The sequence below is a fragment of the Dermacentor variabilis genome, chromosome 9 (genome assembly GCF_050947875.1).
Source record: "Dermacentor variabilis isolate Ectoservices chromosome 9, ASM5094787v1, whole genome shotgun sequence".
NCBI classification, from domain to species: domain Eukaryota; kingdom Metazoa; phylum Arthropoda; class Arachnida; order Ixodida; family Ixodidae; genus Dermacentor; species Dermacentor variabilis.
Window position 1 is genome coordinate 41,634,460 of NC_134576.1, and position 27,763 is coordinate 41,662,222.

General features: G+C 48.0%; 1 protein-coding gene across 1 annotated transcript; it reads left to right on the forward strand.

The window, feature by feature from the left end:
* The first annotated feature begins 354 nt into the window (after positions 1–354).
* On the forward strand, positions 355–16,998 carry LOC142557990 (uncharacterized). The gene is made up of 2 exons (XM_075670162.1): positions 355–468; positions 16,738–16,998. Exons 1-2 carry the CDS (start codon positions 361–363, stop codon positions 16,972–16,974), a joined length of 345 nt encoding a protein of 114 aa, XP_075526277.1. The 5' UTR covers positions 355–360; the 3' UTR covers positions 16,975–16,998.
* The last annotated feature ends 10,765 nt before the right edge of the window (positions 16,999–27,763 follow it).

Here is a 27,763-nt window from a genome sequence, read left to right on the forward strand (position 1 = left end):
GTCGTAATATTGCGCAGACGGCGAAAATTATTTTGATAAGGGGTCATTTTGTGTAAAGAAAGAGGATTTCCTTGAATGTGGGGGCACTTATTTGCCCCTGTGCCAGCGATGTAAGCCTTGCTTCTGGTTAACGTTGGCTTTATTGGCGTTGTAGAAAGGTAATTTATTATTACAGCTCAATGTATTTTTTTTTCATTTTTGTTTCCCTTTAACAGTGGACCGTATTAAACTTCGTTGGTCTTTAGTCGTGCGGCAACGTGTGCTATCGTCTGGTAGCTAGTGCGCCCTAGTGCTTTCTCTTACTACTTTTTTATACTTGCTTCTGAAATTTTGGAACATCAACAGGCGTGCCGGCTGCCCATGTGGTCCAGCAGGGTATATTCGATGGAGCAGCATTCTGAATACTGCTACGACACGAACATGGAAAGGATCTTCACATTCGACACCGCAAGGACATTGCGCGAAAAGGTGCGTTGAAGGTCTCGAAGGCTGTTTTTACAGTGTGGCGTTTTTTTCGGGGTGATGGCACTAACTATAACTTTGATTAAATATACAAGTCACTGTAGTGTTCCTTTGTTACTCATTTATTCCAACTTTTTCGCATAGTTACTGTAAACCTTAATGTGAACACACATCAAGCACCTTTTCATTTTTCCTCTGGGTGATGCTTGAGACTCCTGGTTGAAATTTCTTGAATGGGTGCTAGGTTAATGCGTTTTCCTACCAAACCACTCAATGTTTGCTCCGTATCGCCTTGTGCAGGGAATGTGTTAGTGTGACTGTAAGTGCTCGACAGTGTCATATGTGTGTTATTACAATGTCCTGAAAAAAGAAAACTGGGCCACTCATCCATTTTATATTGCTGCGTGCTGCTCAAAACGGTGATGTTGACGTTTAGTGGGACGTGCTCGTGAGCTGTCACTGTTGATTTGATGACGACGAAGTGCTTTGCTTGATGTTGAGTGGCTTCCATATTGGCCAGTGCTTGCTACACTTGTAAATACACCCTGTAAATAGTTTCGCTACTGTGCTTTCCCGTAAGATTTATTTGGGGGAGTTGCTGCGTACTTCTTCTGACCACGGAGCTTCGCAGTGGACGCCACCTCGAATCTACCGTCATGCCTCCACGTGATACGTTGCCGCCAGCTACGGTGAGACCGTTGCCCAGTTTATCGCCCTCGCACAGCCCCTCGATCCCGGGATCTTTTCAGGGCTAAACATTGTTGACCTGGATGAATGGCTGTGCATGCACGAGCAAGTCAGCAAACAAAATGACTCAGATCGAAATACAATATTGGCAAGCGCCATATTTTACTTCGAAGACACCCTTCGCGTCTGGTTTCGGACCCACGAGGACAATCTCACCAGATGGGACACGTTCAAGCAGCAGCTGCTCGACCTCTTCGGCAACCCATTTGGTCGACAGCCTGCCGCCAAGAAACAAACTGGCGGTACGTACCCAGACGTCAACGGAGTCTGCCTTGTCGTACACACAGGCCGTGCTGGCCTTGTGTCTACAAGCTGACCAGATGATGTCCGAGGCTGACAAAATCGCCCACACTTTGAAGGGTACCGCTGACGTTCAGCCAGCTTGTCTTCATCAACTCGAACACTGTTGACAGTGCGATTAGAGTACCGTCGTCTAGAGCAAGCGGAATGCCGGCCCACCCCGCCTCACTTCGAGCGTCTGCCGAATACCGCTGCAAGACCGTGACGTGTAGAGCTATGTTCAGATGTTTCAGAAGGCGACTACTACGTGACACCTCTTACTGACGTCTTGCTCACGCACGGTGTCGCTGCACACTACGCGGTCGTCAGCATTGCTGCAAACGGAACCTGCCTTCTACTGGTGAATTTCGGAGTTGCTTTCCTTATCCCACCTTTGCCACCTGCAAGACTTTCAGCTAGAAGCTTTTGCAATAGATGCTAGACGTCCTACGAAGGGAACTCCGATGCCGAAAACTAGTGGCAGCCGCAAAATTCGCTGCATGATCGTCAATGACCTTCTGCCTGAGCACACTGACACCCTCAGACGTGTTGCCGAGACGTATCGAGACATTTTCTACTTCGGTAATTGGCCTTTGGGCCAGGCGTTCGTTGTCGCGCGCCGCATACGCACAGGCCATGCCAGCTATGTTCACTGACGCCCCTATTGATTGTCTGCGTCTGAGCGAAGTGTGATCCAGCAGGAAGTCAACAACATCCTTCAGCTATCGCTACCTTAACAACATTACGAAGAAAGACGTTTACCTGTTACCGCGAATTGATGATGCCCTCAATTCTCTGTATGGTGCTGCTTCTATCGGCCTTCGATCTGGATATTGGCAGACTGCTGGTGACCCTATGCAGCGACAGAAAATTGGCTTTGTAACTCGTGATGGGTTTTACCAGTTCAAGATCATGCCTTTAGGTCTGTGTAATGACCGAGTCACATTCGAGCGAATAATTTTTCATTTCTTTATTTGTTTGGCAATACATGATTGCCTTGATGCAGGAGACTAAAGGCGATGTTAACGATCGCCTGATTAGGCCTCTAGCACCAAATTGTACATTCACCACACAATTACACTAGAAGAAAGGAAAACAAAAACAAAATAACATTGCAAACACCTCGTAAGATAAAGATAAATATATACAGGAAAGCAGTAGCAACGCAAAAGATAGAAATGGATCACATAATAACATATACTAATTGAAAACAGATATACCTTAACAATAAATTAGAGCAAGAATAAATCAAGGTACCGTTGTTACAACGTACACATTAAAAGTGAGCATAAGCGAATAGGCACGTGTATGTACACTTGTGTACATACGTATGTATTAAAATGAAATAAGTACATCCAATAATGTATACTTTTTATTGTTTTTTGAATTATGATATGGGAGGGGTTCTGTGCTTCATGGGTTCAAGTACATGCTTGTGTTATTTAGGCCATGGAATTGTGCTTTCGCCTACGTTCTATACACATGTCGAATACTTCCCAGTGATCCTTGACATGTTCCGCCGTGCCGAACTTTAGCTGAATTCATCTAAGTGCCGTTTTGCCCATCGCCGCGTCACGATGTTTGGCCGTGCCATGGGCGCCGTAAGCGTATACCTCGACCGATAGAAAATCAGAGCCGTGGCAGATTTTCATGTGCCCAAGTCTGCCAAATACGTGTGCAGCTATGTGGGGCTCTGCTCCTATTTTCTTGGGTTTGTGAAGAATTTTGCATGAATTGCGAAACCGCTCACAGATATTCTTAAACAAGCCGTCCCTTTTACCTGGGGTCCTGCACAAGCCGCGGCTTCCTTCGAGTTGCCCACACCCACGCTGCTCACAACGCCTCCCATTTTGGCCCACTTTGACCCGTCAGCCAAAACCGGAGTTGACACTGGCGCGTTACGGCATACGTGTTACGCATACGTGACACAGACGCGTTACGGCATACGTGGAGCGAACAGCGTCAAGCCATCAGGCATTGGAGCGAAATTACTCAAAGAAAGTGAAAGCGTCGCTCTCGTATGGGTAGTTGCAAAACTTCGCCCTTATCTATTTGGCCAACCGTTTACAGTAGTTTCCGACCTCTGCTGTATCGCCTCTTTGAAAGATCCCACAGGCAGGCTTGCACGATGGGCACTGCGCTTGGAACACCTACGCGGTCATATACGAAACAAAAAGATGCGCATTATTTGCCCCACTACCCCGTGGGCGACTGTAGCTCCTCGGGCCCTGAATCATTCGATTGCGTCCTTTCCGTGAGCCAGTTGATGAAGATCGCCAGCGAACAGCGACATGATGCCTACTTAAGGGAAATAACCGAGCGTCTGGAATCCTCTCCTAGCGACCCTTCTGTGCGCATGTTCACCCTGAAGGACCGGCGTAGAGTGTACCCTGATGTTCCTTATCCTCGTTTTGCCACCACGTTTGTGTGCCACAGTACTTCGTGCGCTTGACGACGCCCCAACCACTGGCTGCCTTGGTCTTACTGTTGATCGGACGCGAACCAATTTTACCGTTGGACAGATTTCTGTCTGCCCCTGCAAATTCCACTAGCGAATATGCACGCGACGTCATTGCCCGGGCTTATTACGCGCGACAGATAGCCCGCAGTAGAGTTACTCCTTCTAATGACTAAGCACCTTTACGACCACCGACATCGCGACGAATGTTTTGCTCCGGGTGCTCTCGTGCTACTTTGGTCTCCCTCCCGGTGCGTCGAACTATCTGCAAAGCTCCGTATTCGTTACACGGGACCATACCGCGTACTTCGACTAGTGACTGACGTCACGTATGAGATTGGGTGAGCCAGTCCCATTGCATCTTCCGTTCCATAGGCAAATGACGTCGTCCACGTTTCGAGACTCAAGCGTTACCACCCTCCCTCTGATGTTGTTCCTAAGTAACGCCGGAGGTCATGCTACGTGCTCCTAGAAGACGATGATGACATTTAACAGGGCGTACCCATAAGCTGGCACTGCTTATATGATTATGACGAAGTACTTCGCATGATCATGACTAGCTTCCATACTGGCCAGTGCTTGCTGCCATTGTAAGCACGCCATGTAAATAGTTTCTGTACTGTGCTTTCACGTAACTATATTTAAAGAATGGGGAGCTTCCTGAGGGTTATATTGACACGTGAACTCGTTTATCTTTTGCGGGTGAGCGCTTTTACGGTCTAAGAAATGTTATCGCTCAGCGCAGGACGCGTCTACATGCATCGGTAGTTTCTAGAATGTTATCGATGCTTATCTGCTGTCTGTTGTCGCCGAACCTTGTTTAATCTGATTGCATGCATGCGCAACGAGAATGGCGTAGAACTTTGTGGAAGGCACGCGGGTTCCAGCGGTTACTCTGGAACATTCGACAACTGATCTATAAAAGTCGACGCGCTTGACCCGCTGATCAGATTTACGACGGTCGCCGAGTGTGTTCGCCGCTATCGCTGTTCTTTTGAGTGTAGCCTGCTTTTGAGGGCGCAAGTTCGCCCAATAAAACGCTAGTTTCTATAATCACAGTTTTGCTGCCTTCTTCACCGTCACTACTACGTCACATGTGGTGGAGGTGCTTTACGCTCATGCACCAGACGCCCCCAACAAGCCGTAATCCAAGCCTGGACCGCAAAGACAACACCAACGTCGTCCTGGAACATTGAGCAAGCCGCCGGCTACAGCAGCTGCCCCCGGAACACGGAATTCTACCAGAGACGACCAAGAAGATAGCCCCAATGGCAGCCGCAGCGGCACCAATAGTTCTGCAGCAGCCCAGGGGGCCACCGACGTTCCGCGGTTCCACATTTGAGGACCCGGAAAGCTGGCTGGAGACGTATGAGAGGGTCGCTACGCTTAACAGTTGGGACAGTGACGACAAGCTGCGACACGTCTATTTCGCGTTGGAAGACGCCGCCAGGACCTGGTTCGAGAATCGCGAATCCACCTTAACGACGTGGGACCTGTTCCGAAGCGGCTTCTTGAAAACATTTACAAGCGTCGTGCGAAAAGAGCGAGCCCAAGCTCTACTAGAAACCAGCACGCAGCTGCCAAATGAGACGATCGAGATCTTCACGGACGAGATGGCCCGTCTTTTCCGGCACGCCGACCCGAAGATGTCGGAGGAGAAAAAAGTCCGCTTCCTGATGCGGGGCGTGAAGCAAGAACTCTTCGCCAGACTTATTCGTAACCGGCCAAAGACCGTAGCTGAGTTTTTTGCAGAGGCATGGACGATCGACAAAACTCTGGAGATGCGCACCCGGCAATATAACCGCCAAATGCTCACGCCGCAGTACGACATCTGGGTTCCGACAACCTTCAAGAGACCATCATGGCCATTGTGCGCGAAGAACTGCGCGAGGTCTTGCCTTTGTCACAGCCTAAAGTGAGTTCAATTGCCGACGTCGTCCGTGAGGAGCTGCAGCAACAACTTGGAGTAGCCCCTCAATCGCCGTAGCCTCAGCCGCAAGCTATGACATACTCCGCTGTCGCCTGCCGTCACGTTCCCCCTCCGCACCCGTGCACGGCAGGGCCCAGTGACGACACAGTTCCGTCGTCCGCCACCACCCCCGCCGCCGTCACGCCAACCCGTCACCCCACGCAGCATTCCAAAGAAGACTGACGTTTGGCGACTCCCTCCCCCCCCCCGACCACCGGCCGCTTTGCTACACTGCGGAGAAGCGGGGCACATCTACCGTCGATGCCCATACCGGAAGATGAGACTCCGAGGGTTCGCCGTTAACGCGCGATGTCGCCGACTACCTCGCCGCCACTGAGTGGAGCCCTCGACGACCGTACCGTTCGCCGTCACCAGGCCGCTACCTGTCGGCGCAGCGCCGACCATACACTGGCCCAGCCTGGGGCCGCTCTACGAGCCCATATCCGGAAAAGTAAAAGCAGCAGTCGATGGAGGTGCGTTTGCTGTTCGTCGAACTGACGAAGATCCTCCGCCGCCGACAAAGACGCTGAAGAGACTACCTCTATGACATAACGATGACACGCCGCCGTCCCGACGAAGTCCGGAAGCAAGGAATACGCCGACGAAAGGCAACCTGACGACACCACGTACCAGCCACAGGTCATCGCGACGCAGCCTTCATCCGACGCCAAGACCTAACTGTAACGCAAGACAAAGAACCACTGACCTCGACGTGCTTTTCGACGGCCACACAGTCTCCGCTTTAGTAGACACAGGAGCCAATTACTCCGTCATGAGTGGACCCATCGCCGCCCAGTTGAAGAAAGCTAAAACTGCATGGGAAGGTCCTCAAATTCGGACCGCTGGAGGACGCCTCATCACGCCGACTGGCACGGAAAGAATTACCGTTCATGACCGGACTTACCCTGTCACCTTCGTTATCCTCCAACAATGTTCACGCGACGTTATTCTCGGCATGGACTTCCTAAACCAACACGGCGCAGTCATCGACCTGAAGTCGAAGTCGATTACCCTGTCGGAAGATCAAGCGATACCGCCGGAGAGCTCTCGTAGCCACCATGCCTTGAGCGGGCTCGAAAGTCAAGTCAGCATCCCGCCCCGCTCCAGCATTGTCATTTCCGTCGGCACCAAAACACCTGCCGACGTAGAAGGCGTCATCGAGGGTTACTGCTAAACCGTGAAATTTGCGTCGCAAGAGGGATCGCTCGAATCCACGGAGGGCAAGTGAAAGTTATGCTAACCAACTTCAGCCAAAATTTCAAGCACATCCACAAGGGCACGACGATCGCATACATCGAGGAAATTGTGGAAACCAGCAATGCCTTTCCTCTCGGATTCAGCCGCATCTACCTCAATGAGCATAGTCCCCGAACCAGACTTCGACGTGAATCCAAGTCTTCCTATGAGTAAGCAGCAACAGATCAGAAGTCTTCTCCGATGATACAAAGACTGCTTTTCGACGTCATCGAGAATTCGACAAACACCAGTTGCAAAGCATCGCATAATAACCGAAGAGTGCGCTCGACCACTCCGCCAGAGCCCTTACCGAGTTTCGACGCGAGAACGTGAAGCTATTAGGCATCAAGTCAACGAAATCAACGACATCATCCAGCTGTCGAAAGGTCCATGGGTATCTCCTGTAGTCCTGGTGAAAAAAAAGGACGGAACCCTACGTTTCTGCGTCGATTATCGTCGACTGAACAAGATCACGAAGAAGGACGTATACCCCTATGGTGTTTAGGACTATTCGGCAGTTTTGCTAGTGCGCAGTGATGCGGAAGAAAGACACAGTCATTTAGGTGCATTTATAAAAATCAAAGCAACCTGTCAAATATCTATATATACAAAGAGTTGATGACAGCGTAACTGCAGTCAGTGCGTCCACGGGCTGAAACAGTACCGTGTTGCGAGGCTCATGGTTCGGTCGCCACTGCACTGTGGGTTCACCCGTGCTTGAGCTGTTCGCGACGACCAGACGCTCAGGCTCCATTCAGCACGGTTGTCGGGCTCGGCACGCTCATGAGCCGCAGCGGCAGCAGCCAGGGGACGCCTTGTTCCACACGCCCTCGATGTCCGGCTCGGACGCCGCTCGCGACTGACGTGCTACAGTCGCACGTCCAGCACGACCTCATTGCCCAGCTGGTACGCCGCTCGCAATCTACGTGCGGCGGTCGCACGTGAGGACCTCGTCTAGCGCAGCAACATCTGTGGCAGACTCAAATGCTGCTCGGCGCAGCTCAGATGCGGCAGCTCAGACCCCGGCGCCCCTCGGGTCAGCCAGCGTCTCGAGCACTGACAGCAGGAGCCTTGGTTACTTGGACGTCATCGTCCGCGCTCGAATCCGCGATTCTCCGCACCTTGCCACGGACGTCTCGCCTGGCAGAAACCCTCGCCTCGTTTAGCCCAGGAGCTCGGAACTGCTGTCCGCCTGGTTCGAACACTGCGAACGCGCCCTCGTACCGCCGTGTTCGTGCATCCGTCCCCTTCTTCGTTCTTCACGGAGCTTGGTGGCCGCTCCGATCTTCTAGTGGCGCCTCACGGCACTTACGTATGACAACCCCCTTCCATGGATAGACGACGCACTGGATCGGCTGTGCAACACTAAATACTTCTCGTCGATGGACCTCAAGTCTGGCTAGTGGCAAATAGAAGTCGACGAGAGAGACTGCGAAAAGACCGCCTTCATCACGTCAGACGTCCTCTACGAGTTCAAGGTCATGTCATTCGGTCTATGCTCGGCGCCTGCAACGTTCCAGCGTGTGATGGACATGGTTTTAGCAGGATTGAAGTGGTAGACCTGTCTTGTTTACTTGGATGACGTAGTTGTCTACGCCGGAAGTTTCGACGATCACCTTAGGCGGGTTGCAAAAGTACTAAAGGCCATCAGGTCATCAGGGCTTACTCTGAAGCCGGAAAAACGCCGCTTCGCTTACGATGAGCTTCTGTTCCTAGGTCATGTGATCAGCAAATCTGGTGTCCGTCCAGACCCGCAAAAGACAGCTGGCATCGCACAGTTCCCGCAACCCATCGACAAGAAGGCATTGCGTAGATTCCTTGGCGTGTGTGCCTACTAGAGGCGCTTTGTCAAGGACATTTAACGCATAGCTGAGCCGTTGACACGTCTAACTAAATGTGATGTTGAGTTCAAGTGGGAAACGCCGCAGGCCGACGCATTTGAACAACTCAAACGACGCATGCAGTCGCCGCCAGTACTTGCGCACTTCGACGAGTACGCCGATACAGAAATCCATACTGACGCCAGTAGCCTAGGCCTCGGTGCCGTCCTAGTCCAGAGGAAAGATGGACATGAACACGTGATAGCTTACGCTAGCCGGTCGTTGTCAAAAGCGGAAGGCAATTATTCTACAACCGAAAAGGAATGCCTCGCCATCATTTGGGCTACAGCAATATTCCGCCCTTACCTATATGGCTGGCCATTCAAGGTCGTCAGCGACCATCACGCGTTGTGTTGGCTAGCTAAATTAAAGGACCCTTCAGGACGGCTGGCGCGGTGGAGCCTCAGACTGCAAGAATATGACGTCACGGTAATCTGCAAGTCCGGACGAAAACACTCTGACACCGACTGCCTATCACGCGCCCCCATCGATCCCCCGCCGCAAGACGACGAGGATGACGACGTCTTCCTCGGAATAATAAACGCCGAAGCCTTCACTAAACAGCAACGAGCAGACCCGGAGCTAAAAGGCCTCGTCGAGTATTTGGAAGGGAACACCGACGTTGTCTTTAGGGCATTTAAGCACGGATTGTCTTCGTTCACGCTACAAAAAACCTACTCGTGAAGAACTTCTCGCCAGTCCGCACCAGCTGCCTTCTTGTTGTTCCATCAGCGCTGCGTCCAAAAGTACTCCACGCCCTGCATGACGATCCAACCGCTGGGCACCTCGGATTCTCCCGGACGCTGTCGAGAATACAGGAAGGGCATTACTGGCCGCGTCTGACCGCCGACGTCGCCCGTTACGTCAAGACATGCCCAGGCTGTCAGCGACGCAAGACACCACCGACAAGGCCAGCAGGACTACTACAGCCGATCGAACCTCCTTGCCGACCATTCCAGCAGATTGGGATGGATTTGTTGGGGCCATTTCCTACGTCAACATCCGGTAATAAGTGGATCGTCGTGACGACGGACTAACTCACCCGCTTCGCTGAAACTAAAGCTCTACCGAAAGGCAGTGCAGCTGAAGTGGCGAAATTTTTCGTCGAGAACATCCTGCTACGACATGGTGCTCCAGAAGTCCTCATCACCGATGGAGGAACAGCGTTTACAGCAGAGCTCACCTAAGGCATTCTGCAGTACAGCCATACAAGCCACAGGAGGACAACTGCCTACCATCCGCAGACGAATGGTCTCACAGAGCGCCTGAACAAGACCCTCGCCGACATGCTAGAAATGTACGTCGACGTTGAGCACAAGACGTAGGACGCGGTCCTGCCTTTGCTCACAACACGGTGGTGCAAGAAACAACACAGATCACGCCGTTCAAGCTGGTTTACGGCAGGAATCCGACGGCTACTCTCGACGCCATGCTGCCGCGCGTCTGTGACGAAGAGAATCTTGGCCTCGCCGCCTATCTCCAGCGCGCCGAAGAAGCCCGACAGCTCGCCCGCCTGCGGATCAAGAACCAGCAGAGGACCGACAGCCGACACTACAACCTTCGACGACGCCACGTAGAGTACCAGCCCGGCGACCGTGTTTGGACCCCTATACGCCGAAGACGACTTAGCGAGAAGCTTTTACGCCGCTATTTCGGACCATACAAAATCATCTGACGCATTGGCGCACTCGATTATGAGGTCGTGCCAGATGGCATTTCGCTATCACAGCGGCGACGCCCACGACCTGAAGTAGTTCATGTTGTGCGACTTAAGCCGTTCCACCAGCGCTAATGATCTTTGGGGACGTTGCATAGCTGAACTATGAACTTTCTTTTTGGACTGTGTCACCTCAGACTTTGTTTCTTTGTTGTTTTGTTACTTTGTTTAACAAGCGTCCTTCTTTTGTTTCACCTGCCGTTATGTTTGTAGCATCGGGACGATGCCTTTTGAGAGGGGAGAATTGACACGTGAACTCGTTTATCTTTTGCGGGTGTGAGCTTTTACCGTTTTACCGTCTAAGAAATGTTATCACTCAGCGCAGGATGCGTCTACATGTATCGGAAGCTTCTAGAATGTTATCGATGCTTCTATCCGCTGTGTGTTGTCGCCGAACCTGGTGTAATCTGATTGCATGCATGCGCGACGCGAATGGCGCAGAACTTTGTGGAACCTTGTGTTTGAACCTTGTGTCAGAACCTTGTGTTTGAAGTGAACCTCAGTTCACTTCAAACTTTGCAAAACCAAGCAATTAGAATAGTCACCTCTAGTCCCTATAATACTAGCGCTCTCCCATTGCTACACCGTAATAACATTCTGTCTGTCAAAAAAACTGTGATGTATAATCTGGGTATATTTTTTTTAAGTTATTGAATAATGAAGTTCCTGCATGTATAATTCCTAAAACCTGCCTGATCAACACTAATGTCACTAGATTTGCTTTGCACAATAATCTAATTTTACCTCAAGTGCGCACCAACTATGGCAAACAATCAGTTCATTTTGCTGCCTTTTCATTTTGGAATTCCATACCACTTTGTGTCAAAACTTCGCGTTCAACATCCGTATTTAAAAAACACCTCAAGAACTTTCTTCTAACAGAAAATATTTAACGTTAACTTCTTCTTTTCTTCTTTTTTTTCTCTTTTTCTTCACCTTTATTACTTCAAATATTCTGCTATTCTGATACCTTTCTTTTTTATTAATAGTCATGTGTATTTCAAAGTTGTTTTGTTGTTGTTTCTACTGTTGCATTTATGGTCATGTATATTTGAAATTCTTTTTTTTTGTGTGTGTGTCTTGAACGTTTGGGTAAAATTACCTTTACTGTTCAATTCGTTTAGCTCATTTGGTTTTACTGCATTTGCTCCTTGCAATTGTATAATTTCCTTCGTTAGATTTCTTGTAACTAACTCGTAATCTTGTTTTGCATTCTCCAGTACTTACTTTCTTCCATGTTTGCTTATATATGATTTTAATGTAGTTCAATTCGTTGCTTTAGAAAGCGCATTTTTATAAATAACAGGAGGTCCCGATACAGTCATTGACTATGGGACCTCCTTCTGTATATTATTTGTTTTTACAACCTGTAATCTATAATGAATAAAATCAATTTCAATTTCAATTTCAAGGCACGCGGGTCCCAGTGGTTACTCTGGAACATTCGACGACTGATCTATAAAAGCAGACGCGCTTGACCCGCTGATCAGATTTTCGCCGATCGCCGAGTGTGTTCGCCGCTATCGTTCTTTTGATTGTAGCCTGCTTTTGAGGGCACAAGTTCGCCCAATAGAACGCTAGTTTCTATAATCAAAGTTTTGCTGCCTTCTTCACCGTCACTACTACGTGACAATATGCAGGCAATTTTTAAAGTGTCTTGGTTAATTAAGTGCTAAATGAAAAAGGCTGAACCGCCGTTTTCTACCTCTTTAGATGCGTTATGTAAAACGCTTACGGAGTTCCCCGCTTCCGAAGAAGAGCCAATAACAATAGTAACTTAAAGAAAGTAAATGTCATTTTTTGGGTCTTCCGGACCAAATTTTTTTCAAATCAGGAGGGTAATTAGAAACCGTAAATCTAATTTATGAGCACTCAATTTCTCTGTCTTGCTTCATACAAGATGCGTAGCTGGTTCTCACGGTCACCTCGATGAGCCAACCGAGTCGGTGCCAGAAAACACAGCTAGTTAAACGAGTCCTCTTGTTGATGTCTGCGTGAGGTGCTTGAAATGAGTCAAATATGATCAGAGTTTCGGCTTTGTGAGGTAATCACAGGCTTTGCAGAGAAAGGCTTATTGAAGCGTTGCAGAGCGTTCGCAGCCTATATTACGGACCACGTAGAAAGTTTGGCGAATGTCATGCAAAAAAAAAAAGTGTGACAGAACCCATCTCACTATGTTATCGAACGAGAAGAAAGGGGGTTAACCGAGGGGTATGATTTTTATTACTCATATCATAAGAAGCCAACAAACATTGACTCCAAGGACAACATAGAGGAAATTACTTGTGTTTAATAAATGAAATAAAGAAACGATATATAATGGAAATGAAAGTGGATGAAAAAGTAACATGCCGCAGTTGGGGAACGATCCCACAACCTTCGCCTTTCGCGTGCGATGCTCTACCAATTTAGCTACCGCGGCGCCGTTTCCCCGTCCTCTTTCTTGGGTGTTTATGATTCCTAGTAGAACCCTGTGAATGTTAGCCAGCACCACCCACTCACGACTCAGAGATGCGAAGGTTGTGGGATCGTTCCCCACCTGCGGGAAGTTGTTTTTTCATCCACTTTAATTTCCATTAATTTATCGTTTCTTTATTTCATTTATTAAGCAGAAGTAATTTCTTCTATGTTGTCCTTGCTGTCAGTGTTTGTTGGCTTCTTATGAATTGACTGTCAACGGTAATGCGTTAGCGTTGAATCAATGTAGCGACGTGATGTACTGCCACCGATGAAACGAATTCATTTTGAGGCGCATACTGCAGCGCGACTTCTTTTTCGCGCGTCCTTAAGAACTTTCCGCGCCATCTAGCGCCGCTGCCACGGAGCCTGCACGTTGCCTCCGAAATGCATGGCGCGCCAGCGTATGCGAACGCTAAGAAACGCATCTTGTGGCTACTGGGTTGCTCTCTCGCGCTTCTTTTCGACATGCTGCGCCATCTAGTGACACTACCGCAAAATCCTACGTGACGTCAGAGACGATAAGCGTGTCGGCCGCTGCATACGAACACTGAGAATTGTTCCCTTGCGTGGCCGCACTCATTGATCCAAGTTGGCGAGAGCTTCATTAAAGAGCGGCACATATCGAATGAATAAACCGGGTAAATTCGTGACAATACGCAGAGATCAGAGCAATATACGTAGAGGACAACATAGAAGCGGACCTTCTCGAGGAGCGATGGCTAAGCACTCTGACTAGCTCGGAACCACACGACCAACTATCGGCAATCCAGCGGGCCCGGGCAGCGGCGGAAAGGCTTTGCCTCACGGCACATAATACCCGTGTGACATGAGCCCGGGCTGGCAACCTCGCAGGTGCTTCTCTAAATAAAGTTTTTCCGTCCGTCCCAAGGAATTCATGGCGCTGCTCGCTAAAACATTCACGTGAAAGGCGCTCATTGAAAAGCGGCACATAGCCAGTGCATTTGTGGCGCAGCCTGCTGATGCGTCGCGTTGCTGTCCTTGTGACGTGGGTTCAAATCTCGTTAGCATCGCAGAAATATAACGTCTTGATTTCGTCGTTGCAGAGCGCCACATTTCCTGCCCAGTGACCCAGGTAGGCGGGAAAACGGTTACATAGAAACACAGTTACCAAGAGACATAGTCCTCGGAAAGTGCGTGAAGTACCTAAATAATGTCGGCTCATTAAAAGCGCAACCTCCCACAATTTTGACATGGCGCGTTTTATGCCTGATGAGTGGGGCCCAGCTTCAACAGCGTCGGGCATTTAGGGCACTGCGAAAAGGAATCTCTCAGAAGTGCTCGAAAGCAATATATCGCTGTTATGCGCAATGCTTTCTAGTGCTATAGAATAACTGCGCTTGACACATTTATTGCAAATGGAGGTCGTGTTCACAAAAAACTTGAGGTGAAAGTTTAACAGTTTGCCAACTTGGACTTGTCGGTACATAATTTGCGAAAGAACAGCCTTCGAAAAATTTATTATAATCCGCTCAAGTTAACACAACACTCGTGTATGTCGTTCTTAAGCACTGTTCCTTCGCGGAAAAATTTTACGTTTGTGCTCCAATTAGGGTGGTTGGAAATAATAAATGAACGTAGTTTTCGTTCCTGCAGTGTGGAATCCTGCAAGGCGTAGTGTTGCATTCATATTTATAAATTTTGTGCTAGTTTTTTTTTTTTTTACTATGCGCTAAGACAACCCTCCTCGAAAAAGAAAGACACCACATTTAGTAAGGTGCACAGTAGTATTGCCCAATTAAACGAAATATCTTCTTTATGTGTGGGGAAAATATGGAAAACGTTACGGGAGATGTTCGGGAAAAGTGCACCATGTGCGCATTCACTACAGCCTTTGTACTATTTTACTTCTTTGAGTGCTTCGTTGCGTGATGCGTTTTAGGAACGGCTCAGTGTCTTGTACCAATAAAAGCCACTCAGATCAATGTTGCTGGAAAGGGGGGCAACATTACACCGAATGTGTATGCGTCGTTAAATATAAGCGCATGAATTACTTCCTGGGCTAAAGAAAAAAAACATATGCGCTTGAATGTGTTATACAACGGTTATCCGCTATGTTTTTTTGTCACCCTAGAGAATTCTGTGTAGCACGGAGCTCGCATTTTGCGTGAACGGCGTAAACTGTATATGTAACACGTAGAAAAACTAACGTCCCTGGCTTGAACATGAGCTTTGCAAATAATTACTAAACATTCGTATCATCAGCCTCAGCCTTTTCATGCGTTATACGAGGTGATCGCGGTTCCTTCTTATATTTCGGGGCAAATAGGGGAAAGTTACGGGTATTATGGAGGCAGTGTTCAGAGAAATAATTACGCCTCTTGTAAGCCACTTTTGAACCTCTCCAAATCGTTATAGGCGTTTTTCACGAAAGGCGTAGAGTATAGCTAGCTCTACTAGAATGGGTATAATGACCTCAAAGATATGTTTGCCGTAAAAAAAAGGGCGAGGGGTGATTTATGGGAGCTGTACACGCGAGTATAAATTCGTTGCGAGAAGTACGGCCTTTCGTAATATAACCTTAAGGAAGCGCTCGAAACTTCGAAACTGTTGTCTGTGGACAATGTCTCCAATGGGTACCTCATATGCTGGTAACATTTCAAAAGTGGGTGGTTTGATTACAGGCAACTGAATATCTAAATGCCGCTGTACTAAGGTAACAACTTTGCGGGAAATGGCGTGATATTCTGAGACGTAGCACAATTTTGTATTTAGTTGCACGCCAAATGTATTTTGTCTTGCTTCATTTCTGTACAGAGTACTGGTAGGTTGTAATTACTAAGCGACCTTTTTATCGTACAATTCTTAGTGAAATTAAATGCAGGTTATACGTAATTCACGGAGATTTTGTAAGAATTATTTGGAAAATATGTAAAATTATTGAAATGCACATAAAACGTTTCAGAAGAGTTTACTTTTGTTCATCGCTCTATACTGCCTATACCTCAAGGCAGGTAAGCTATAGGTACTCATGTTCAAGTAGATTCGTGCTACCAACTCTTATGTCACGAACAAGAAGACTCCACATTTTGTTTGAATATTCCGGTTAGATGCTGAAAATGGCAGTCACCTCTTAATTGTCGCCGTAAGAACTGTTTTTATGATCCTAATACAGACACGAAGAAGTAGCAACGTGTGGTATGTTGGCGTTTTTTTCTGTATCCTGAGCATTCGTGTCAACTCGCTGAGAGAGAGAGAAAATGATAAATTAAAGGTAGGGAGGTTAACCACGACTCGCTGCATTCAAAAGACACTTAAGGCGTGCTTATCGTTTTCTGTGACAACAGAACTGTCCAAACCAAACAGGCGGAAATTTTCGAAAGAAATTGGGGGCAACGATGTGATTAAACCACTTCGACGGAGTTCCGCATTTATCTGCCTTCATATCCGAGAGGAATATGCCACACAATCGCTTCTGACTTCTTTTTTGAACGGAAATAAAAGCAAGGAACCCGATTGGGTACGCAGGGACTAAGGAAGTAGTTCTTCACTCTCTCCTTCTTTTCGACAGCTGTGCTTGCAGAAGGCGCGAGTCATGTCGGTGGACTACGCCCTCGCCGCCTTCAATCTCGAGTACGCCGATGGCCGTGGCGAGTGCGGTGAGGGCGACTTCAGTGAGCTTCGCGCCCTCAGGCGGCTGGTGGACGAAAACTTCAGCGACGACGACTGCGCCGCCATCCTGCAGCCGTCGGAGCAAACGGCCAGCGATCATGTTGCCAGCACCAGCGCCATGCTGCTGAGCACCTAGTTGCGGTATAGAGGCTAGAAGGTTTCTAGCCTCTATAGTTGCGGGGCCGCCGCACTGTCGAAAAATAAACGCTGTAGGGAGTGTCATAGCCACATACGATTATATCGTTGTTTCATCACGTCTGGTAGGTCCGGTACAACGTCGCTACCCGATTAAGAAGTTTACTCGGCTGTGGATATGCTGACGTCAGTCGAGATGATGGTGTTCGTTTCCGGGTGGGACAGTACAGGGGAAATGAATTGCCGCACGAGAACTGCTATCCTTTAATGATGACGGAGCTCACGAACACCCAACACTAGAGAGGCATGAGCCAATGTAACGTATGGAGAAAGAGAGAGAGAGAGAGAGAGAGAGAGAGAGAAAAACAACTTTATTGAGCCGAGCTCGACATCATCTTAGACGCCGTCGATGGAAGTGGTTCGCTCTTCACGGGACCTGTATGCTTCCCTAGCCGCTTGGCCCCTGGAGATCAGGACGAGTTAGTCTTCCATGGCGGTGCTGGTTAGCAAGGTCTCCCATCGCTCGGTAAGGGTGGATGAGGAATGGGCTAGGGTAGTGGGGCAGGTAAGAGTTGGGGGGATTGCCTTGACGAAATCGCAGACTCCAATGACGTGTTGGAGCGTGCCTGAGTTTTGCAGAAATTACAGTCCTTCTCGTACCTTTCCGGGTACATCTTGTTTTGAAGGTAAGGGTGCGGGAAGGATCCTACTTGTATCTGCCTGTAGATCGTTTGCTGTTCTCTGCTAAGCGATTTGTGAGGATCGGGGTAACGGCGCCTCTCCGTCTTATAACGGTTCGCAATGTCTCTATAACTGATTATGGACTGTGGCTCACCTTCCTCTACCCGGTGTTCCATCTCTCGGGCGAACTGGTGGGCAAGTTCGTTGCCCTCCAGCCCAGAGTGAGCCGGTGTCCATATTAACTCAACTTTCCTTTCAGGTACGTCGCGTTTACGCTTGAGAATGTCTAGTGGCGCAAGAGACACCCACCCCTTTCTGTAGTTGTTATACGCCTTTTGCTAGTCAGTGACAATTCTTCCCACCTTGGGCTGCGCGAGTGCTATCGCTATCGCGGCCTCTCCTGCCACCCCCGGAAAGACGTCTTGATGGAGGCGCAGGTTACGAGCACATCCCGCGTCGTAAATGACAGCGTGGCTTTCGATGAAATCATGGCTAACGAAGCGTCTGTGAAGAAAGTGGCCCCCTCTTCCTCTTCTACTATTTGACCCAAAGTCTCCGTCAAGGCCGCTATACAAGCCGCTCTGCGGCCGTCGTTACGACCCGGCCTCACGTTTCTAGGCATTGGCTTACTGTGGATTTTATGCGCCCAGAACCTGGGTAACGGCCCCGTTTCCTTCCGCTCTGCCTCTTGCCAGCCTAACTTGGCAAGAACGCGACGTCCCGCCGATGTTTGACTGAGTCGAACTGTTAGATTAGACAGATGACCTTCTATTAACTCTTTTCTATTAACTCTTCGACGACGCTGTGCTTGGCCATGCTGAGAAGCTTGTCGGTCGAAGAATGCTTCGGAATGCCCAGCACCATCTTGGTGGCCTTGCGTATAATGACATTCAACTGGTCCCTGCCTTTCTTCAGTAACTTGAGGTACGGCGCCGCGTAAACGATGCACGACGTCACGAAGGCCTGGACGAGCGTCAGTGCATCGTCCTCCTTCAATCCCCTTTGTCTGTTTGTGACTCTTCTAATCATGTTTGAACGTATGGAGCCACAGACACAGGGCTCCGGAAAACGGCAAGTTGTCACGGATCATGACGCGAGTGCATGATTTGTGGGAACGACGTCATACGGGTGCTTGTTCAAGGACATCAAAAAGCCAATGCGCTGCCTTCACAAACTAGAAAAAGGGTAAACATTCGGGAGATATTGGCCTCGTTCTCGAAAAGGCGCAGGACATTATGTACCACATTAGCTTCATCGAATTCCCCACGCCGTATATTGGCGAGATTAAAGTCCTCCCGGCAAGAATTCGTGAACACAAGAATCACCTTCACCACCTAAACAGAGAACGCAGCGGTATAGCAGAATGTTGTGAGCTTTTAGTGCGTAAGCATTTTAGGGTGTGAGCATTCTTGGGCGAGTACTCCAATTCTGTCAGGCGAAAAGTGCAGCGGTATAGCAGAATGCTGTGAGCTTTTAATGCGTAAGCATTTTAGGATTTGAGCATTCTTGGACGAGTACTCCAATTCTGTCACGCGAAAAGTGCCTTGTATCTGCACAATAATGCGTAATTTGAGAAGTTAAGGCATTTAATCGTTATACTAGTGTAATTGTAGATGGTTGGCAGCTTTATAAGCAATAAGGAACAATTTAAACAAAAAACAACTACAAAGAAACCAAATTGATCAGAGAGAATAGACATAGGAATACATAGGGCTCAATAGAAAATACATGGGGAAGGTTATAGCAGGGGTGGGCCCATTGAAATTTGGGAGTGCACCAACTTAATTTGGAGATGGGCCAATTTGAAATTTTGGGGTGGTCCACCTAAAGTTTGGCGCTGTGCCAACTTTAAGTTCAGAGGTGGACAAAGTTTAAATTGTGGTGTGGTCCAACCTAAATTTATGGGTGGGCCAACTTGAAATTTGCAGGTGGGTCAACTTAAATTTTGGGGTAGGCCAACTTGAAATTTGCAAGTGAGCCAAATCAAAATCTGGGGGATGGGCCAACTTGAAATTTTGGGGTTGGCCAACTGATTTGAGCCAACATGGAATTTGCAAGTGGGCCAACTGGAAATTTGGATGTGGGCCAACATGGAATTTGCAAGTGGGTCCACTTGAAATCTGGGTTTGTCCAACTTGAAAGTTGGAGGTTGGCCAACTTGACATATGAACGTGGGCGCCTGTGTCCGTGCGCCTGTCAAAGCGCTAAAACACATATAAGCACTGCTATGTCTCACGCCATCTCACCACTGAAGAAGGAGCCGGCTCCGAAACGTTGGGTTTTAAAATAAATTTTGGTGGGAGTTTTCCTTAGCTTTTATCCACACTGAAAGCAGCGTATTTATTCCTATAAGCAACTAAATGGTTGCATGATGAGGCCGTGGCTGTAGACCGACAAAGCTAAGCTGGGTTCTTGTTGGCACTTTTCACCTGCTAACGCTATGATTGCTCGGCATAAAGGAGCAAGATATATTTTTATATGCCCTCCTTATTGCCATTTTGATATACGACCAATAAATGAGTGCATCCTTTACGTTTACAGCGGCCCACCTGAAGACGTCTCCCAGCTTGCATGGGTGGGGGCAGGAAAGCGTTCCTCAAGTAGCTTGCACGTGACAACACGGACAGAGCTGCTCACGGTGCGGGCACTTCAGTAATCCGGCTAGGCGTTCCCACGGGTAACGTGCTTCTACGTCATGCACGCGGTCGAAACGCTATCGGCGTCGATTACACGCTGCATAAGGCGGTAACAGATGCGGCTTTTGACCGTGCTTCTCTCCAACGTGGAGGCTAAGATGACGTTGGTGCCTTGTTATTCTCGTAATCAGCCCCAAATACTTGAAGGGTCCAAATAACTGGTATATCAAGAGAGGAGAGGAATATTTTATCGAGACAGTCTACATGCTCGCCTAAACGAGACATAAAGGACTTGTCTGAAGGATTGGTCCAAATATTCCTGTCAATATTTATGGAGTATTTTTTCGGCAATAAACTTCCATTTGATTGTATTTTGTATCTTCGCATAGAGATGCATGCCGGAAGAAGAGTACAAACCTCAGGCCCCACTGCAGCCAAAGTGTCAGCAGGCCGGGGATGAAGTGTTACTCTCATTCAGCCGATACCGTTTGGAATCACACAATATAACCGGCTACCAAAATGCACCAATATATCGAGAAATATCAGGACGTTATTATTAACACCAATCAAATTTTGTCATGGAGGAACAAAACTGACTACGTTGGAGGGAGCATGTCGCCAGGCATCGGCAATGCAACGTCCTCTGACGCCGCTCCTTCAACACTCTGGAACCCATGCACGCGTTAACTATAGTCGGGTGCAACTTTAGAAAAAAGGGGGCGTGTACTCCTCTAAGGCGGATGCACACGAGCCTCCACCAATGGGCGGGCACTCTAGACTGACGTCACTAGCCGCACAGCCTCCGACCCCGTCGATGGAGAAGGTGGCCGCCCGCGCTTCAAACCGGGCCGAGTCGCGTCAGTCGTGTGCGTCTGCCCCCCACCACAATGAACTCCCGAACTGTTTGTGGTGGTCTACCAGGCGGGAAATATATATTGCAAGCTTTTGATGCACCATTTGTACCGCGCGCATTTATTCTCAGCCGTGATTCGGCGACGAAAGATTGCAAGGAGCATCGCTGACGGTGCACTACGCTTCGTCTGAAAACAGGATCCCGCGGCGACACACCGCTACAATCACCCTGCGTCTTTGTTTTATGGTGTTTTGTTTTGCTCCAAAGTGAAGTCACGGCGAAGAAAGTTTGTCAAACTCTGGCGCCTACTGTTAGGTGTCGCTGAAAAGAAAGAAAAGAAGAGAATGAACGAAAACCTATCACATTCTTGAAAATAAGTTTGTGAAAGCACTAAACCGAAAGATACAAATATTATGCTATCTAAAACCAGGAGTACTTATTTGAAACGTTGAATGAAACATTTTTTGTGCATTTCCTGTCTCGATCGTCTTCCTGCCTCGATCGCCCCAGCTTTGTTTATGGTTTAGATAAATACATAGTTTTTGGAAGTACTTTTCATGAAATCACACCTCGTTACAGAGGGAATAGGCAGAGTTTTCCTTTCCCCCATCGTAAGCCCAACAGGCCACAAGCTAGCACGCTCCGCATGCTCCAGACGGGGTCCTACCTCTCTGGGGGCTTTCTAAACATACTCCACCCGGACATTGATCCACTCTGCCCAGATTGTGGCACTGAATTTACCTCATTAAGTCACATGCTCTGGCAGTGTCCTGTTTTACAGGATTTTAACCGAGAAGAAGACTGGACGAAGGCCATCACAGACCCGAAACAAGACGTCCAGCTCCTGGCTGTCCAGAGGGCCCGTGAACGAGCAGAGAGGCATGGCCTCTCTGTTCCGACATGGGACTAGCCAACGGCTGGGTAGGGACCTACCTAGCAGGTACCCGCCTAGCTCCTCAGGACCCCAATAAAGTCGTTTACTACTGCTACTACTTGCTAAATAGCAACTGATTCATTTTAAACTCGGAACACGAGTAGTAAATGTGCCGTGTACATGTAAGCCAGCGCACAAGCCATGCAGAGCTGCTCTCTCTCTGTTTTTGTCCCTTGCAATGAAGCTAAAAAAACATACGACGCGCAGCATTGTGAAGGCACGGGGTTATTTTTCTAGGTGGCGGTACTGTTTCTGAGTGAGCAATGTTCCTGTATATGCTCCCGCAGGGAGCACAGTTGCTCATAAGTTTTCCGGCGCCGCTCGCATCGCTATTCGCCGAGCGCAATCATTACTTGGTGCAAAATGACTTCAAATGCTGAACTGCGTCACTGCGAAGCCAACTTTGCGCGCACGACACCGAGTCGTTGTTTCAGTCAGTGCCATCGACATTGCAGTCAGCGGATCGTCGAGCGTGCGTTGCATTCGTCGGCTGCGGGTGCCAGGTACACTACTCGACGACATTAGATCAAGGACCTTGGTGAAGTAATACGCAACACATGATATTAACGCTTGTATTCCACTATGACGGGGTGCAGCGCACCATGCTGCACAAACCGCACGAAAGGTGGCAAAGCTTTCTACGCGGTGCCGTGCGGACGAATAGATGTGCGCCGGCGACTGGTATGGCTACTGCGCATGGGACGAGGCCGGCCGGCTCCGAAAGGGACCAGGATATCCGAGGTGCGTTCGCCTTGTTTACACTAAATCAACATTTATCTCGAGTAACACCCCTGCCGACATGCGTACGCCTGGCATGACAGGTTGTTTACTTCCACTATTTTTGGCATATATGGGCAGCACGACACAGACGCGGGAAAAAGAATGAACGACACGTCTGTGTCGTTCTGCACATGTGCGCCAAGAATGTTAACCTACCAATACGCCCAATTCGTTGTGTTTGTTTTACGGTTGTTCGGACTATGCGGGTCTAGAACAGTGTGTTGAAAACAGAATAAATGCTAGCAGATAAAATTTGCCCATTGCGCCTTGGTTTTTTCCTTCTCTATTTTTTATATTATTTTTTGTCAGCGTTGAAATTTTCGCGTAATGTTGACTGATGTGCCTGAGTTCAGTTTTGTATAGTAAGCGAAAACCTCGCCAGCTCCCGCTTATGAGACAGCTGTGATGGCTTCAGTATTTACCACCAACAATATTTTGCTTGTTAGATCGGCCTTAGCCGACATGACGAATGTAAAATTCTGCCTGTATGTTTAATAGCCGCTGTGTTGCAGTAAATTGATTTGAGTAGTATGAAGAGATCAAGGAAAATGTGTTCTCATATTGCAGTCTGCAATGTCTGCAATGTGTGAGCAATTACATTGGAAGTTTACAATCTTGGTGAGATTATAGTGCAATACAAATATTTTGTTACTCATAATGGCTTGTTGACTTTCCAGTTGCTTTGAATTCTGCCTCCCAAGGCTCCAAGAACCAGCACTCTTGCCCTGCTTCCAGCATCCATTGGTGATCCATTCCCTTGTACGAAATAAATTTGACCTAGAAGCTCTTGCACCTTGAATCATTTTCCACTTGCTGATTTGCCGCTACGAAGCAGCTGTTTCGTCTGCGGTATGAATTAATAGTGAAAATAAACTTTGCATAACATGTGCGCATGTCACAATTTGAAATGCGTTTAAATGTACGTATATGCACCGCATATATGAAAAGCCTGCAGCTGCTGTGAACGACACTGAGTGATAAACGACGCTCTCTTAACGGTCACTGACGTAACTGCAGCTACGATAGTTCGCTTGGCGACGATCATTATTGTAGTGGCTGCACGTCTACCGATAACCTACACGTGCGCTACTGCGACACGCCCCTTTGATAAGAGCTTATATACCGCGGCGCCGAGCGTAGCCGGCGCACTTCTTCCCAGCTTATCACAGCCGGCGGCCCAGCTGTGCTGGCGCTCGCTTGTCACCTTGTCAACGGAATAAAGCAATTCCCTTTGCGTACTTTCCCTGCAACCGCCTGGTTCCTGCCTGCCTGGAGGAACACCACAATTATTCGACTGGTTTCGGTAGCCAAATTCACATAATTGTCCACCTTACGTGTGTGAAGTTTTCTTTAAACATTCTTCAAAACATTTCTTGCCTTCCGGCCTCGGCGAGAAAACTTCATATGCATGCTGAAAAGCGTTCCACCGCTTTTTGTTGCGAGGTGCTGCGTGCTGGCAGGCAAACGTTGGAGCTGTTCGAGCCACGGGCGTAGTCAGGATTTTATTTTGTGGGATCGAGGGGGGTACTACTCCGTATACGCACGTTCGTGCGTGTGTTTGTGTATGTGCGTGTGTATGTATATGTACACACGATCTAAAGATTTCTGGGAGTTGGAACACTGCTCCCCTCCGGATACACCAATGGTTCGAGCGTAGCCTACATTGAAAAGTGCCATCTTGCTCAGCACTTGCGAACAATGGCCACATGTAGATCGAGACCAGCAGACAAAAAAGCAAATGGAAAATTGCACGGCATTTGCCTCCTGCTCGCGCGAGGAGTGGCTTCACAGCATAGCTGGAACATAATGCCGTACCCATGCGCAACTCTGCTCCCTGCGGGAGCATATACAGGAACGCGAGTGAGCACACAACGAGCGCACGGAAAATCCCGGCCAACTAAAGGCTAACAGCTTCGCTGTAATAAAGTCAAGTCTAGTAGAAATTAATGGGGTCACTCTGGTTGGTTCTGTGGACATTTGAGTCAATGAAAAGACGCTGCATACTTCTAAGAAATTTTTCGCCAAGTAAGATTTAGTGTACAGAGTTGGGGGGTGGGGTCATCTTTCGACACGATGATAGCATGTTAAAAATCGCCTCATAAAACATTAACGTGTTATAACAAGATGGAACACTGCCGGACAGATCGTACACAAAGGTTCGAACTCAGGAGAGCGATTACAAATGATCACGATTATTTTCCGGTAAGCTAGCTCTACAACAACCCATACAATCTCGAGATCGGAGGTAACAGAGATACAGTGGGAAGACCAATCCTTATTTATAGCTAGTAAATTGTGGCAAAATATTCGTAAAGCACAACTTTAGAGGTCATCTAGGGCATGCCGTCACCTTGGGGTGCATCGCGGTCTCGACGGTAAACTGAAAATTCGCACGACGTTGCAAATAATTCATGGTCTTTGATTTCCGGTGCAAGCCATGTTTCGGCCAAGGCTGCAATATCAGGTTCATGTGTGTTGATGTCAGATCCTAAAGACGCACGTTTATTGCAAATGCCTCCATTATTGATGAACATAAATGGCGTATTCGTCAGGTTGCATGCGCTGACCCTGCCTTGTTCATAGCCGGCAGCCAGTGTTGGGTTAGTCAACTGGCTAGTGAGTGCTGTGGCACATACATGCACTCTGCACCATCTACTGCATCGATGTGTGATGGCGACGGCACTTCTTCTTTCCCACACTCGGTAACGGGGTCGAACATACACTGCTTATTATTCGCGGTAAACCGTTTCCAGCACAAATGCTAGACGGGTGAGCCAGGCTTTTTCTTGACAAACTGAATTAGTAAATCCCCAGTGTTACGCGTAGCCACACTGAAGTCTTTGCTGACTCTTATGTTACGTTCCTGAAGGTTTCCTTTAAAAATGCACCTTTGTTCTATTGATTTACCGGTCCATAACCTAACGATGATAGACCAGCATTCGTTTGAGAAATATGAACCATGTCATTTTTAGGTATAGTACCAAGAACGACCAATAAATGGGACCCTATCTTTGACTCAGGTTGTTCCCACGATTCGTGGGAATCATGGATACCTCCAAATAATGTGAATGCGCTTCCAATGATTTTCTCGTTCGCCAGGACGCGATTTTAAACGACCAGTTAAGATGGATGGGAATCTACTGAACTCTCTACATAGCCAACGACTTCCTCCGCTGCATATTTGACTTGGTTTTGGCGTCGAGTTCATCAAGGTTCTCTGGAATTCATAAGACTTCGGCTTTCAGCGGGTAAGTCTTTATATCTTTGAAAAACAATTGCTAATTCGTTCTGAACCTTAGCGGACTGTGTCAAGCAGGTATGTAGGTCTTCGAGGGGGTTAAATGTGGTAGTCAGCTTTACGACGGGATCATTCGGTAATGAATCCATCTTAAGCGAAGCCTTAGCTCAATTTTGAGGTTCCGGATTTACCTCTACATTCCCAGAGAGAAGAATTACCAACAGAATTGGAAAACAATCGCCGAAAATGTCGGTTATCACTCCCGGGCACTGACGCATGATGAAATATCAGTCGTCGTTCTTTAGCGTACAATGAGGCCTTCAAAAGAACCTGAAAAAAAATGGCTTGCAGGTTCACTAACGAGAGAGTATATATATTAGTTTCTTTATAAGAGAGGAAGCACTTGATACTGATTGTTGTGTTATGAAATAAACAAAACACAGGCAAAATATATTCAGAAAAAAAAAGCGGCAGATCCCACGCCCTGTGGGAATCGATGTTGTGCGAATCAGTATGCGGGGAGCCTACCAAATTAACGAAACAGTTATGAGAGCGCCAAGACGTAGGCAGCTGTTTCATTACCAACATGGAACGCATGTCTTGGCATTCATGTCATGACATATCTTTTATTTTTATCATACACTCCGGTCATACTACGCCAGTTTTGGTACATACCAAGTAACTGAAACGACCATGACAGCACCAAGGCCTAAACGGTTGTTTCATGACCTACATCACACACATGTCATCATATTCATGTAATGGCCAATCATTTTTGTTCGTCATACACTCTTGTCATAATGTGCCAATTTTGGTAGATACCAAGTTTACGAAACGCCCGTGAGAGCACCAAGACGTAGGCGGCTAGATAGATATATATACTGCCAAAGTGGCATATTTTCGCAAAGAAATGCTTCGCATTTAAATGGTCACATGTGGGGCAGATTTCGCAGCGCCTATATCTACGCAGTACGCTGTCTGTAAAAGGAATTACCGGAGCCGTGCAGGAACCGATCTGTCCCACGGACACAATATTTCTGGAGATTTGCAAGATGAATGGGCGACTAACGCAGTTCAATTGCCTTGGAAATATGGATGTACACACCTGTTTTAATTTCATTGTTGTTGAACGTTTCGGTTCACGACTGTTTCCTTTGCGTAGCTAGTACTATTTCCGTAGAATGATGTTTTCTTGAAACCGAGCTGGAAATTCTGCAGAACTGTATGTTTAAGAAAAAACGATAAATTCGAGAGCACATTAGTTTCTCTATTTACGGCCATGTGTAGATAGACAAATTATTCTTTTACAGAGAACAGTCATGGCTACCGGTTGCGTTCCTGATTTCGTGCATGTACGCATGTACTGCTCAGCGATCAACAATGCGCAGCAAGTATGGTATCCCCATGCACAGAATGTTGCCATGAAGCAGCGACGGCGGAGTGTGGTGACCCCATGAACCATAACCTACTTTGGCATCCTGTGTTACTGCCGCAACTATATGGGACAAGCACGTTCGAAGTTGGGCTGTCACTGTAATAATAAATTGATGCTGTGACGGAACCCCGCCTGGTTGGGATGTAACATGGCGAAATAAAACGAAGCCCCGATCACAAAAGACCTAATAACATCAACGTTCCGACTCCCACATGGGAGCGTTGTTCACAAAT

Bases quoted from the DNA above. Each gene is read 5' to 3' on its own strand.
- LOC142557990 (XM_075670162.1), top strand. From the start codon at position 361: ATGTGGTCCAGCAGGGTATATTCGATGGAGCAGCATTCTGAATACTGC. The intron at 469-16,737 runs GTGCGTTGAAGG...TCTTTTCGACAG, and splicing joins CAAGGACATTGCGCGAAAAG to CTGTGCTTGCAGAAGGCGCG.